The 15532-nt window shown below is 35.5% G+C and overlaps 1 protein-coding gene across 8 annotated transcripts in view; it reads right to left on the bottom strand.

The window, feature by feature from the left end:
- Positions 1-15532, bottom strand: part of NFIB (nuclear factor I B) — a 230547-nt gene that overhangs the window by 61227 nt on the left and 153788 nt on the right. For all 8 annotated transcript variants that reach the window (XM_060014760.2, XM_060014758.2, XM_060014754.2 and 5 more), the window contains one exon: positions 5098-5166. In XM_060014760.2, coding sequence (XP_059870743.1) covers positions 5098-5166 — 69 coding nt within the window. The remainder of the gene's footprint in view (positions 1-5097; positions 5167-15532) is intronic.

Here is a 15532-nt window from a genome sequence, read left to right on the forward strand (position 1 = left end):
ACTCCCTCTGCCACTTATTGGCTATGTGCCTCAGTTTCCTGAACTGTAAAATGAAAATTAGAATAAAATTAGAATAAAATGAAAATTAGAATAACATGATTATTTTGAGGATGAGATGAGGTAAGGAGTGATAAAAGTCCAGCATCATGCCTAGTGTATAATGGATATTCAACAAATGTGAATTCCCTTCTTTCCTTGCTTTCTTCCCTGAAATTCTTCCCTGGCAACCTAGAGTGGTCAGCAAAGATGAAACAGTTCAAAAACCCACGCAAAGCTGGTGAACTGGTACAAATGAACCTATTTGCTGAAGGTTTGTTCATTCAATAAGATATTGTGAAAAAAAAAAGATATTGTGCCCATTACTGGCAGGTGCTGCAAGGGACCCAAAATAGTCTAAGATAGTTCCCGTGCTTAATAAGACATACTGGGCAACAGGTTGGGTAAACAAAATACTCATGAAAAACACAGAGATATAAACATAATGCGTTTTATAATGAAACTTCCAAATGAATGACATGATCAATAAATGCTATAGGATTTCAAGGAAAGAAGAATCTGATACAAGCTTGAATGGTCCAAGAAATCTGTGGAAAAGTCACAGCTGGCCCAGGGCTTTGGAAGATGAGTAAGGTAGTAAAGGGAGCTTACTCTAAACAGCAATTACTACAGGAGCAAGGTCATGGGCAGAGATGACATACAAGATGGAGGCCAGCCAGGTTGGTGTCAAAGGACAATGCTTAAGAATAGTTTCTATTTTTTCACCTGTTTTTATCAGGCCTTCAAGATCTCCGATGAGAGAAAGTGTATCCTATGTGGGGCGGGAAAATTCTGGAGCCCTTGAAATTCACGCTAAGAACACAAAGTCTACTTAACCTTCCCCTCTCTCCAAACTAACCACACGTTGAGTAAAAAATTCCAAAGGGACAGCCGATTTTCAAGGAATTTTTCTTACTCAGAATTTTTAATAAACATTTGAAATGTGTTCACTATCTGTTGAATCGTACTTCAATATCTCAGGCAGGCTGAGACTAACAAAGTATTTTTAAAGAAAATACGATTAGGAGGTGCATGCTTTGGAGAGAAACAATCAAGGAATACACAACGATTATCTCTCCCCATTAAAAATTAATCAGTACATACGAGATTAGTCTCAGCTCTAACACTCTGGAGTTTCTGCCTCTGTTAGGTTGGTCATATTATATAATATGCTTCAGCCTCGTTTTACACAGAAAATATTAGTATTCAATGTGCAACTATGCCTAATGGCTCGAGTTCTTTGGACAGTTAAAATGTAGCTGCTTGTTGTGGCTTGAGGTACACCAGAGGTTAAAAAAAAATGCAAGGTAAGAAATCCCGCAGTAACCACATGCTTTAAAGTTTATTATTAGAACCATGTTCTATGTGACATTGGAAAGCAGAGTATGTGCTGGAAGGAGGCATTTGAGGGGCTCAGTGAACGTAAGCAATCTGTTTGGCTTCCAACAGCAGTGATGGATACAATTCAAAGAACTGAGTTACCAACGGGAAACTTACAGGTTATATCTTATATCAACTATTTGCAATTTATTAAGCTCATGCAATATTTAGGCAAAGATTTGTAGTTTCTATTTAATAAACATATGGCTTGATAGTCAACACAGATTGCTTGACCGTATGCATACTAGGTATAATTTATAGGAAAATGATAATTAAAAATCTTTGGAAATTTTGTTTTTTTCTAAGTTTTGTTCCAGAAGGATTCTTCCAAAGTATCAAGAAGGTAATAGTGGAATCTAAACAAACAAACAAACAAAAGACTGAACTCAGAGAAAAGGTTACCAGAGGTGGGTGTTGTGGGGGGGAGGGAGAATTGGAGGAAGGTGGTCAAAACGTACAAACTTCTAGTTATAAAATAAATAGGTATTGGGGATGTAATGTACAACATGAGGACTACAATGAACACCGCTGTAGGATATACAGGAAAGCTGTTAAGAGAGTAGATCCTAAGAGTTCTCAACACAAGGAAATAACGTTTTCTCTCTTTCTCGTATCTGTATGAGATGATGGATGTTGACTAAACTTACTGTGGCATTTCACAACATACGTCAGTCAAGTCATTATGCTACACACCTTAAAATTATACAGTGCTACATGTCAACTAAATCTCAGTAAAACTGCGGGGGTGGGGTACAAGACGGAAAATCAAGCTCTAGTCATGGCTTAAGCGAAACAAGAACAAAAACACCTTGTCTACGGATTTACACACGAGCACCGTAAAATTTAGTGTGCATTTTTACACTAAACGGGAGATTACGGGTATTAAAGTAGATTAATAGCGAACATGGCCAGATTCTAAAACAGCACACAGGCACAAAATTTATCTAATGACAAAGTGCATGAGAACAGCAAGTCCCAGGCAGATGTGCCTGTTTAAAAGCCTCTGGAAAAACTTACATCAGATGCAAAGACCAGTGTTAGCACCTCTCCCAGAGAGCAGCAAGGGGCCCGAAGGCTGCAAATCATGTTTAAGAGGCTGCCAATACCCTCTTAGAAACCAAGCTCAGAAGAACCTCGGACTCCAAGGGTTAGAGGCCAACCCTTAATCTCTCTTATTGTTCTCCTCACTCCAAAAGCTGATCCTAAATCAACTTTTAAGATGGTGATAATATCATTCACCAGAAAGATCACTATCCTAAAACTGAATAGCTTCATTAGCTAAAGTCAACATGCACATTAGAGGGTCATGTGAGAGTAAAACCCCAGAGGACAGAAACCATTAACATACCGTAAACCCTCAAGAAGTCAGAATTTGTGATATACAGCTTAAGGGTTGTGCTGAAGTTGATGTTTACTTAGCAAACCCTTATTTCATAAACAATGAAGTTCAATTGTGTAAATAAGATTATAATGTGGATATATTAAAACACTTAGGAGAATAACTTCTCAAGCATTTCAGAGACACCTATTTACATATGCAGTAGAAAATACATGTTTGCTGAATAAAGTAACTAATGAATGAATACAGATAATTAATCTACTAATTATAAATTAGTAATGTTTGTTATAACAGATAACTTAAAAACCTCTAGGAGATGACAATATGAATCAAGAAAGAATGAATGGTATATGTTAAATTTGCCTCATTTCTGCACTATTATAGAAAGGGTTTTTTTTTAAAGATTTTTTTGATGTGGACCATTTTTAAAGTCTTTATTGAATTTGTTACAATATTTCTTCTGTTTTATGTTCTGGTTTTTTGGCCACAAGGCATGTGGGATCTTAGCTCCCAAACCAGGGATCGAACCTGCACCTCCCGCTTTGGAAGGTGAATTCTCCACCACTGGACCACCAGGAAAGTCCCTAAAAAGGTATTTTTTTAATCTATTTTTATGTTTCAAATTCAGATTTCTCAAAATATCAATCTGGGCTTTTAAAAGTTCTCATGTGGCTCTCCTACAGCATCTAGCATAATGTTACCTATAATGAGGAACTAGTAATATTTTCTGACAGACGACTCTACTGTCCTTCTCATAAGAAGGGTGAAAATATATCATAAAACTGAGAAAAGTACAAATTTAAACAAATAATTTCATAATGTCTCATAACTGTAGCAGCATAACCTCTCTGCTAAAGAGCAGTATGGGGAAACACACACACACATACACACATCTTTAAATACCCCCTTCCTTACATGATGCCATAAAGTAGTAGTAAGTAAGTCAGGCATGTTCCTTTCCAAATTAAAAATAAACATAAAAAAGTTCAAATATCAGAGGCCTTTGCACAACACATATTGATCAGGAAAAACAAACAAGGCTCATCGCCCTGGTGAATGAAGTAAATGAAGTAGACCATCAGAATCCTCTTGCCCAGCAAATATGAACCCTATAGGTACAGGCATACAGGATATTAATTTGGTCTCCTACACTGCCCCCAAGTCAACAGACCCAGGGCAGAAGTCTTTGGGGCATACATTTATCCACTGCAGAATTACGTCAGAAAGGATGCTACTAAAGTCTTAAATGCTCATGTACAGAACTCTCTGAAATACAGGCTGTTTGCACTAGCCACTTCAGAAATCTGAACTATTTGAGAAACTACAGTTCCAAAGACAAAGTCACCTACTACCTTGGAGATTACTTCACTCAACGCCATGCTAAAGCACTACCTATACTTACCCTCAGTAACTCATTCTTGTTTGTTCTTTTTGGATCATCATAATTCTTGTTCATGACCTCTGAATTTGACCCAAGTGAAAAACACAACTTAAACAGGCTCCAGAGTGCCCCTACATCATCTGAATAAATCATTCCAAACTGTGACACTCTCTATCAAAATGTCAGGTGAAAATACACCCTGCAAAGTTACATAAATAAGCTAAATCAGAGAAGAGAGCAAGTAGAAATGAGTCACCCCCTTCAGCATAATCAATGAGATAAGAACTGCATCTTACATATATTTGCACACACCAGTAATAACTAAAAGAGTTGATCAAGGAAACGTCCCCCTTGCTTAGTTAGCTGGCCAGGTGAACTTACTCGAGAAAATTCTCACCCAGCCTGTCAAGAATGGTGTCTCAGGTGAGGTGCCCAATGGAAACAATTGGACATTGTTTTGGATAACAATGCTTTCTATCTATATCCAGCTACAATCTGCAAAGTTAATTTCTGCATCCCTCTACACTCTGCATGTTAGTGTGTATATCCTGTACATCTCCAAGCCCTCACTAAAATGTTAGCAAAATGAAAAAGCACTTATCTACAGGAAACTTATGTGGGTTATCATAACAACACTGAGTACATTTAATTAATCACACTTCCTTTGATATAAATGACCATGTATGGTCACAGAGTGAACAGTGAATTAAACGAATACCGATAACACAGCAAGCAGAACAAACCGCAAATTGTTTTTGTGCTACAGAAAGTGTTGACTTAAATGCAAATATTTTAGAAAACCAGACAAAATATGTTCACTTCTGATTTCATCAAAAGGTCAGAGATTTAAAAACTCAAATTCTCCTAATACACAGTTCTCTTCATACTGTATTTAAGGTTCAAATGTAAAATATTTTAAATCATACTGTATAGTTAAACAATAAGAAAAGAGTTTACTTACTTCTGGATACCCTCACAAGTTCTGATACATTGAAGACTCCAGATTTTACAAAACTATCCTCAAGGTATCCTGAAAATAAACATCGAGATGAAAGAGATCAACATAAGCAGGAAGCAAATAAATGATTAAACACTAGAATTTGTTCAAGTGTTTTAAACCAAAGGTTAGAACAAAACCCAAGTATGCTTACAACGAAGAACTGTAAAAGCAAAACTCTTGTAAAATGCAAACTGGGTCCGTTTAAACAAACGTTTAACCTTTAGAAGCTAAATAATCTCTCAGGAAAATTTTTTAACTTTCCAATTGTACAGGGCAATTGGTATGGTTTTATTTGCCACTGCCCACGCATAGGGAATGAAGGTTCAGAGGCCCTCAGATCGGTAGCACCTGGTAGACTAAAGTCCATCCATTAAAAAAAAAAAAAGAAATAAAGAAAAAGGAAAACCACAGCCACAATTAGCACCTTGTTGGAATTACTCCAAAGATCTCTTGAAACCACTGTTCTTTCACAAATCCTTCCCCGATTAAAAAGTGAGTTGCTGTTACCAGCACTCCCACCCTTGTTCCCGTCATGGATCACACAAAAGCAGAACTCGTACATACAGCAAATACTTTACACAGACCTATTTCTGTGCACCATTAATATACCTCACATGATTTCACTGCTTTCTCACCCTTGCTGCCACTCCCTAGGACTCCCTTCAGGTCAAGAACTGGATCCTTTTTCTGGCGAATGTGGTGAAGCCAGACCTCCAGGAATGCCTCCTGACCCTTCCGTGACCTCCAGGTCTAGGGCCCACAGTAGCTGTGGGCCACGGGTCAGGAGCCTGAGTAAGTCAAACATGCTTGCTAGCTGGTCTAACTCTTTCCAGGACTGCAGATGGGGCCACCAGTCCTATCCCCAGGTTCTCATCCAGAAGAAGGAAGTGTAGTGAGGGTAAGGAGGGAGGGAACACCTTAGGTAGGAGGGATATGGCTACTCTCTGCTGCCCCAGGGAGAGAATAAGAGTGTGAAAATCCTCAGAATTAAAATGCTTCCAGGAAAAAACTCTAAATTCCAAGAACCGGCAATTTGGTTGGATGTTCCATAAAGCTTCAGGGCTGACCAAGAGATTAGATTCGGGGCAGGGATGAGAGAGGTCTGGGTGTTTTAGCAACATGGCTCACTCAAGTCAAAGAGCTGGGGTTTGACTCCTGACTACAGTTTGCCAGTGTGGCATCCTGGAATAATTAATCATAATAATTAATAATTCTAAATTAATAATAATAATAGTCCTGGAACATTTAGACTCTTTGTACTTCAGATTCCTCATTTATATATTAGAGATGATAAAATTACCTACCTTACATCGTTGTTACAAATAATAAGTGAGATAAAAATGTAAAACCCAGAGTAGGCGCTGAGTAAATGTTACCAGTAAGTTAGGATTGGCCTATGGAGTCAGCAATCACCCATACACTGAAATATGCACACTGAATTCCAGACACTCTCAAGTTATTTGTAAATCATCATTTAGAAATTTTACCAGAAAGAAAGCTACCAGCCCACTTTTTAACCATACACAGCATGAAAAGACAGAAAGTCATTCAATTAGCATATATGCCTCACTGCTGTGAATAAACAGGGGTGCTGCGTACGTCTGAACACTGTTTTATATCCATCCATCTACCTTCTTTAGAAATAGCAAAAGAATGAGAAGAAATGGTGAGATCTCAGTTGGTGATAAAACTCAGGTCTCATGTTAAGTCACTGCTCTGAAAAAGATATACATTTTTAAGAGGATAATAACAAAGTGTCCCCACTTGATGCAGCTCTATTTTAAGAAACGCCTACTTCTTCGGCAATTAATTTTTCACCAGGTTGAATGCATTTCAGTGATTATTGAGAAATTTCCAGGTAGACAACATTGTACAAAGTGCTAAAAGCCACTGAGACATAAAAAGGACATTGACTCCCTTTGTGTGGCTGGAGACATGTGTTACATAAACATCTATTATGTTTTTAATTTTGATAGGTTATCATTGTATACAAAGATTTTTATTGCTTTTGTTGTTTTAAGCATAATAGATTACACTTTATTTTACATGTGGAAAACATAACATTTTATATATGACAAATACATTAAATACAGAGAACTTCTTTATCATGACTACGGCCTGTGTGCTTAACCAATCAGACAAGATTATTTGTCCTTCCCCAACCGTACTCTGTAAAGGCCTGCCCTCATATCTTTCTAACGTAGCTGCCTCTGATCAGAAGGGCCCTCTTTCCACAGGCTCACCTCGCAGCCTTCAATGTCCAGCTCAACCACCATCTGCTCCATAATCTGCTTTTCCACCCTCCCCTCCCAACCCCTGTGCCACCTAGAAATAATCTCTTTCTTCTGTATTCACATAGCACCTAGTTTGTTCTTACTTTACATCACTTTGCACATTCAAGTTTACCAAGATAACTGTTTTCAAGCCTTTGTTTCTTCTTATTTGGGGGAGTGACTGGGTTTTGTTCATCTCTATATCTCCCTTAACAACTAACTCATCGCCCACATTACAGTAACTACGAAACGCTTGCAAAACAAATGTAAAGTTCAGCTTTTTGAAACATGGTCACAAATGAACACCTTAATAATTTTATAACAATGAAGATAAAGATAGCTTAAGATCAAAGGATAACTCTACTGACCCTTGTTATTTTCTGGAACTCGTTTGCCGAGGAGTTTATTTAAGCTTTTGGGCAAAACGGGAAAGCATAATGATTACAGTCAGATTATATCTCTGACTTTGTTGTGTAATTAATGTACAACTTTAGGCATGTAGTACAAAATAACTACCAAGGGACTAGAGGGGTTCAAATAGTTCACAAATATTTAAAAATCGATGAATGAGTGAATGAATAGTGAACATTTCATTTATATAAATTATTCCATGTGTAATACTTAATAACAATTCAATACATGGATATTATCTGAAGTTCATTTCCTTATCACTCCAATGAGTAGTTAGGACTCCATTTGCTTCTAAGTCATGCCCATTAAGATGGAGTGATGTGTGGTCCTGTCACGAGCCGAATCCTAAGGGAGGGAAGAGCCACCTCAAGGTAATCCTACCAGCAGGAAGACAGCAAGGCAGTCACACACAAATACAATGACCATCTCATAGAAAAGGGAAGGCAACTCAGAATGCTGAGAGTGCTTCTCCACTCCCTACCCCCAATTCCCCAAGTTCTAAGGAATTTGGATCTACAAGGAAAACTGAAAGATTTTACTAAAACTATGAAAGACATTGAAAATATGTCAGAACTGCTTTCGCACCCACCAGCCAAAACGCAACACCATAGGTCCCACTGGGCTCCACTCCTGTGTGGAGCACAGCGAGACTTCAGTAAAAGGAGGGCTCCCAAGGCTAAGTGGTGACAATGACCTTATAGGAGGGGGGTGGGTGGGAATCAGGCGGCTGGGTAGCCTGGGAGAAGCACCTGAAGCATATGGCTGCCCCCTTCATGCATCTTTGCACGCAGCACAGCCTTTACAATGGACAGACATTACCCAAGATGAGGCGGGCTAAAGAAAAGAAACAGTGGATGACACGGTACTTGGCCAGCTAATAGTCCTTGCTCACAAGCATACGAGAGAGTACTTAAGGACTCTGGCAAAATAACTGGAGAGGATCGTGCAGGGGGTCAGAAGCCCTGCTATACAATACAGAGGGTAACACTCAGCAAAATGCAGGTGCTTGCTGTTAACACAACCCCATGTGTAACCTCCAGGCTTCTGGGGCCTTCTAAAAACATGGTTTTCATGTGTTACATAGACCACTGTGAATCTAAATAGCTGACACAGAGGCCAAAGATCTTAAAGCAATTTGGAGACATTCATACAGTAAATTCCCTTCATCTACCAAAGGAAATATGAGCATCTCTGAGACAGAGCAGCTGCTTAATGGTTACTGAGCAATATTACACAACAGCTTACACCAGGAAGCAAAGAACAACTTAGCATTTATGTGATGCTGTATTTACACTACATGTATGCTTTTTAAAAAATAAAATTGAGTAGGAAATAAAGACCTCTGCAAACTGAAAATTCTCAAAGGCAATATCAAATTATATTATTTTACTGTTTTTATTTTTCTCTAACAAAAGCAACAATAAATCACTACTCAGAAGTTAATATAGTGTTTAACCTCCTTTACAAACAATAACAGAGGGATGCAATGGCATATCTAACTGTTAATATCTCAAATTATAATCAGCACCATTTAAATGTTAAACAACATTTACACAGAAAATCCAAAGGAAGACTGATAATGGCTCATTTTTATGGTCTACTGTGTTCTATTCTTGAAATTAAAAAAAAACACAGAAAGCAGTTATTAAATTCATGAAAGCTGTCTTCAAGTATTTGAAGGACTGTTAATGTAGATGGTGGATTAGACTTATTCTGCATAGTTCCAGGAACTGTTTTTTTGGCTCAGTAAACAGATTTGTCATCCAATAAGAAAAGTCCTAGAAAGGAATGTGAGACCTTGCAAAGGTAATAATAACCAACACATGCCAAGCTACTGCACTAAGATCTTAGAAAGCATGAATGCACATCATGCCCACAATTATCCTCAAGTTGTTACTATTTTACAGAATGAGGAAACCTGTGTCTACAAATATAGGGGGTTTCCCAGCAGATGTAAAGACCCCTCCACTGGATTTAAGAATTCTCACTTTGGGTAGGAAGTTGGATAAGAGCACTTCAAAAGCCCACTGCAACTCTCAGATTCCACTTTTTTACACGGCTGTTTTCCTGTTAGCTTTCTTGCATTGCTCAATTTGGAGAAAGAAGAGAACACTGGGTATCTCACAGGCATGCTCCAGCCCTAGGATTCCAATTGTTCACTTCCTTCAACTGAGTGTAAAAGATGCCTAAATTGTTTTGTTTATAGATGTAAAGGGGGAGAAGATAAGATTATTTCATACTAGCTCTTTGCCAATCTTCATAAAACTTCAGCTACCAAAACTAACCCATTGGTGATTTTTCTGGTAGGGGTGTTATAAGACAGGACTCTCCAGTTTTTCAACTGATCTGAACTGTCCATGGTTAAGGATGGAAACTGTGATTATAAAATAGATACACTAATCACAGCAAAGATAACAATTCTCTGCACAGAGACTGAATCTCAGCCTATAGCTAACATTTTAGTATAAATTTACAATTAAGTTTGTCCTTCAACATGAAATGTAAATCCCTGATGGTGATTGAAATGACCTGGTAGAGTCAGAATTTTTCTGACTTTAACACACTCTGATAGTAGTATATTAATATATTATTTATGTTTTTAAGTATTTCCTTTGAGTCCATTAAACTTTTCCTACATATATATAATATACATAAATATGGATTTTTATAAAATTGAGATTAAAATTTAAATAAATGCATATCCTGCCTTTTTCTAAGTAACATTGTATCTTTCCCTTGAGATTAAATACTTTTCCAAAAGCATGATTTTAATGCCTGCACCATATTATACTGCATGGCTGTATCATACTTTATGTGACCATTCTCCCATTGTTTGGCATTTTAGGTTATTTCCCAGTTTCAAAATTATTATAAACAGCACTGCCATTAACATCATAGGACACAAATTTTTGTCAGCAATTCTTATGATTTCCTTAGGCTGGAGTTCCCAGAAGTGGAATTAGCGGGTCAAAGGACATAAACTCTTTTAAAGCTCTTGGTAAAAACTGTCAAGCTGCTTTCCATAAAGGTTTTTGCCAATTTATACTCCCTCAGGCACATCATGAGCGTTTCCATGTCACCACCCTGCTGCCAGGATTACATATTAGTCATATTAATGGGATTTGTTTTTAACTGTGGCAAGTTGATAGAGAAAAGATATCATTACATTAATGTTATAACTTTCATTTATTTAATTATAATAATGTTAGATATTTTCATATACATATGCATTATTTCTCTGAAGAGAACTTTCAAAAATATGTAAAATAGGAATAGTGCTAGCAGGAATATTTTATTCATAATGTTAATGAGAATACTTCTAGAGTTTCACAGTTAATAATTTTGGCCATTAATTGATGATTGATTTTTCCTCATCATCTGATATATTCGTTTATTCCTAGTTTTCTCAGAGTGTTTTTTAAAGTTTTCTGATCAGAATCGTTGTTATTATTAAATGTCTTTTTGGCATTGTGAGACTATCCTTTTTTTCCATTACAGCATTTTTTGTTGTTACATATTACAAATTCTTAGATTAAATTATTTTTGTTGGTCCATGGAACATAGCTTTTTAAATTTACTGTTGAACTGATTTATTAACAGTTTTCTTCCAAATTCTCTATATGTAGTTGGGATACTTTTGTGGGAATCTTTGTATTTTATTTGCCAAGTTTTCATACCAGGGTTATATGCATGCTTCATAAAATGGTTTGGATGACAGTCATTATTTTTCATAAAAAAAAAAAAAAGTTGAAAGTTTGGAAAAACTCACTGGTAAAATCATCTTTCCAGAATGTGTTTCAGAGAAGATTCTTAGACAACTCCAAGTGTTTCACGAAATTTAATCTACTCCTATTTTCTGATCTTGAGACAATTTTATTACATATTATTCAAGAAAATCAATTCTTGCAGATTTTAAAATTTCTTAGCACAGATACTTTATGGTTTACTAAGTGGGCTATGTTTATTTTTACTTTATTGAAATTATAATAAAATTAAATTTTATAATATCATCTTAAAATATACTACAATTAATATAATTATATTAAATTACATTAAACTATACTAAAAAATCAGCTCTGTCACTTACTATGTAAACTTAAGGCAAGTGAAGCAATTTTTCTACGTCCCCCCATTTCTCTTCTCTAAAATACCAGATAATCATAGTACCTGTGAGTCAATATGAAAGCTGTATACTATTTTCAAATAATGAGAGACATTTCATTTTAAAAGCAGGGAAAGGGAAGATAGAACTTCCAAATTAACAGCTAGGAAACAAAATACAATGAATAGGAACTTAAGAAAGTCAAAGTAAGGACATAAGGTATAAATAAGTGATTAAAGTAAAACAAGAGGAATAAAATCAAATATATCAATCATTATAACAAATGTAAGTGGACTGAATTATCCCATAAAGAAAGCATTAGATTAACTTAAGCAAACAAAATCCAGCTACTTTTAAGGAGCATACTTAAGACAAAGTGAGAATAAGAACAAAAAGTTGAAAATAAAATAGTAGGCAGAGAAGTCAGGCAAATTCACACAAAAAGAAATCAGTGTCAATCAGCAATGGTTTTAAGATGGAATTTAAGATGAATTAAAATAAACAGGTTAAAGAACATTATGAATGACATGCACCAAACAATATTGTGGAGAAATGCACCAATACATGCACCAAACAAGGTACTGGTGCAGCGAACAATATTGTGGAGAAATACATAAAATAAAATCTAATAATATACAAGAAACTTAATAAAAATATAATTTTTATCACCAAACAGTATTGTGAAGAAATGCATAAAATAAAATCCAATAAGATACAAGAAACTTGATAAAAATATAACTATAGTGAGAACTCTGAATACATCTTTTAGATTTGACCATGACTATTAGACAATTAGACTTATTTTTTAGAATGTGTCTTTTAGATTTGAATATGACTATTAGGCTATTAGACTTATTTTATATCATTCAAATACATCTTATACTCTGTTGGTATATCCATGGAAATTTTATAAAAATTGATCATGTCCTTGACCAAAAAGAAAATGTTAACAAATTCTTAAAAGTGGAGAATTTTTCAGGCCATTCTGTTTATCTTTGGCAAATAAAACTAAAAGTTAAAAAAAAAGTGACCATATCTTCTGAACTACATGAAAATTAAGAAAATAAGCCATGAATCAAATAGAAAATCAAAAGAAAAATTGTCAGCCATCTAGAAAGCAATGAAAAGAAAAAGACAAAAGAAAAAGGAAAATTGTTTACCATAAAAGAAAAACAGCAAAACAATCCAACAAAAATTCAAAAGGGAATTAAAGATAAAAGCTGAAATTAATAAAATAGAAAAAAGAGGAATATTTGAAACAATGAAAGGAAAGATGATTCTCTGAAAAGACAAGCAAAACAGAAAAATCATTTGCAAGCTTCATTAAGGGAAAAAAGAGAAGGCAAAAATATACAACTACAAGAATAGAAGGGAGACATAACCATAGAAACCAAATGCATTAAAAGAATTATGAGAGATTAACACATACAACTTACTGACCGCAACTTTCAAAACTTAAAGGGGCAATTACTTACTAAAATAAAAGTAACCACAATTGTGCAAAGTGGACCCTGAATAGAACACTTACCTAGTGCAGTGGTCCCCAAAATTTGCTGATTATTCGAACCACCTGGGGTTCTTAAAAAGCAATTTATGCGTGGCTTCCACTCCCAGCTATGCTGATTTAACTGGTATGGATATGACCCAGACATGAAGATGTTCTAAAAGTTGCCCAGGTGATTCCAATGTGCAGCAAAGTTTGGGAACCACTACGCTAGTCTCTTGTTATTCAAAATGTGGTCCCAGAACCAACAGCACTGGCATAACCTGGAAGCTTGCTGGAAATGCAGAAGCTCAGGCTCCACCAAGACCCTCAAAATCAGAATCTGCAGCTTAATGAGTTCATATGCACTTTAAAATTTGAAAACCCTACAACAGCATAAAAAGGAATTTTTAAAACCACTTTTAAAAATGACATAGGTACAGATGGGTGCACAGCTGGATTTTATCTATCCTCTACCTTGCCTTCAAATTTCAATGCTATTTACACTCTCCCAGGCTGTAGAAAATGGTAAGTTACCTTATGAAGCAGGCGCTGTCATAAGCCTTTATTAGGCCAGCAAAACTTAAATAACTAAACTTGGAATGTCCCTTATCAAAACAAAGCAAGCAACCAACCAACCAAAGATCAAGCAAACATGTAAATGCAACTTCAGGAATCCTAAACACTGCGCTGGAACCGGTCAGAAGTCTCACCCTGGCAGTCCTCTGACTGTCTTCAGCGAATTAGGCCTCTTTCTAATACTAACTCGTTGGAACTGATGCACTTTGTTTAATGTATGCTGTCCTTTTTTTTTTTCTTTTTTTTTAGCTGCTTGTTTGGAACAAAATGAAATGCATATTGCATTGTATCCTTCCTGCTTGCTATTTTTTCTCTTAAGTTTAAAAGTTATGCATTGAAGATAAAGTATACTTAAGGAGAAATGTGCACAAGAATACCTATTAAAATAACTCCCATCAAGTTTGATGGTGTAACTTCAAGAGATTAACAACTAACGATTTTGGATGGGAAAAAAAAAAGAATCCTAAATAAAATTGAATATATTCAATTCATATATTCAAACGGAATATAACAATGTTACCAAAAAAAGATACACTATTATCATTAGAGTTTATTCCAGGAATGAGTGCAGTTCACTATCAGGAAATCTAGCGATGTAATAGAGAAAAAACAAACAAACAACAGTAACAAAAAACAACAACACATGATCATATCAATTGAGGCTGAAAATGTACTTGACTCCAAGAAGAGAAGCAGGCTTCCCTAATAACAAATCTAAGCAGAAATAGAGATAAAAGCAAACAATAAAGACTCTTTAGCAAAACCAAAAAAAATTATACTAAAATGAGAAAATTAGTCTGCCATTCCTAGTTACCCAACCTCTTCAAGCCTCCTCCTCTTTTCAGTCCTTAAAAATGTAATCTGTAAATAAATTGGTCACAAAAAGGCAAACATTGTATGATTTCACTTAGATGAGGTATCTAGAGGGTCAAACTCATAGAAACAAAGGAGAATGGTGGTTGCCAGGGGCTGGGGGGAAGGGGGAAGAGTGAGGTGTTATTTAACGGGTACAGAGTTTCAGTTTTACAAGATGAAAAAGTTCCAGAGATTGGTTGCATAACAAAGTGAATAAACTTAACACTACTGAACTATACACTTAAAATGGTAAATTTTATGTCATATGTATTTTACCACAATTTAAAAAAAATGATCTGGAATTTGAGACCCAGAAAACTGTTATTAATTGCATATATATATATATATATATATACACACACACACACACACATATATATATATATTCAAGAACTACTTTTTACTTTGGAGTTTATGTCTATAATCTTATTTACAATAATTACTTAGATATAACTTTCTATTTAATTATTATTCTCATTATCAGTCTACCGTTATTGCTATATTTATAACGATCAGTATATATCTGAGGACTTTCCTCAACCTAAATTTTTTCTTTTTTAATTTTGGTGCATCACTTTGTCAACTGCAACAGGTTTTCAAGTAAAATTTTTACAAAGAAAATGAGGGACTATTTTTCAAGACCACAAATAGTAAAGACTCTATTTCTATCACCTTTGACGAGAAATAAAATTC

The sequence above is a fragment of the Delphinus delphis genome, chromosome 6 (genome assembly GCF_949987515.2).
Source record: "Delphinus delphis chromosome 6, mDelDel1.2, whole genome shotgun sequence".
Classification (NCBI taxonomy): domain Eukaryota; kingdom Metazoa; phylum Chordata; class Mammalia; order Artiodactyla; family Delphinidae; genus Delphinus; species Delphinus delphis.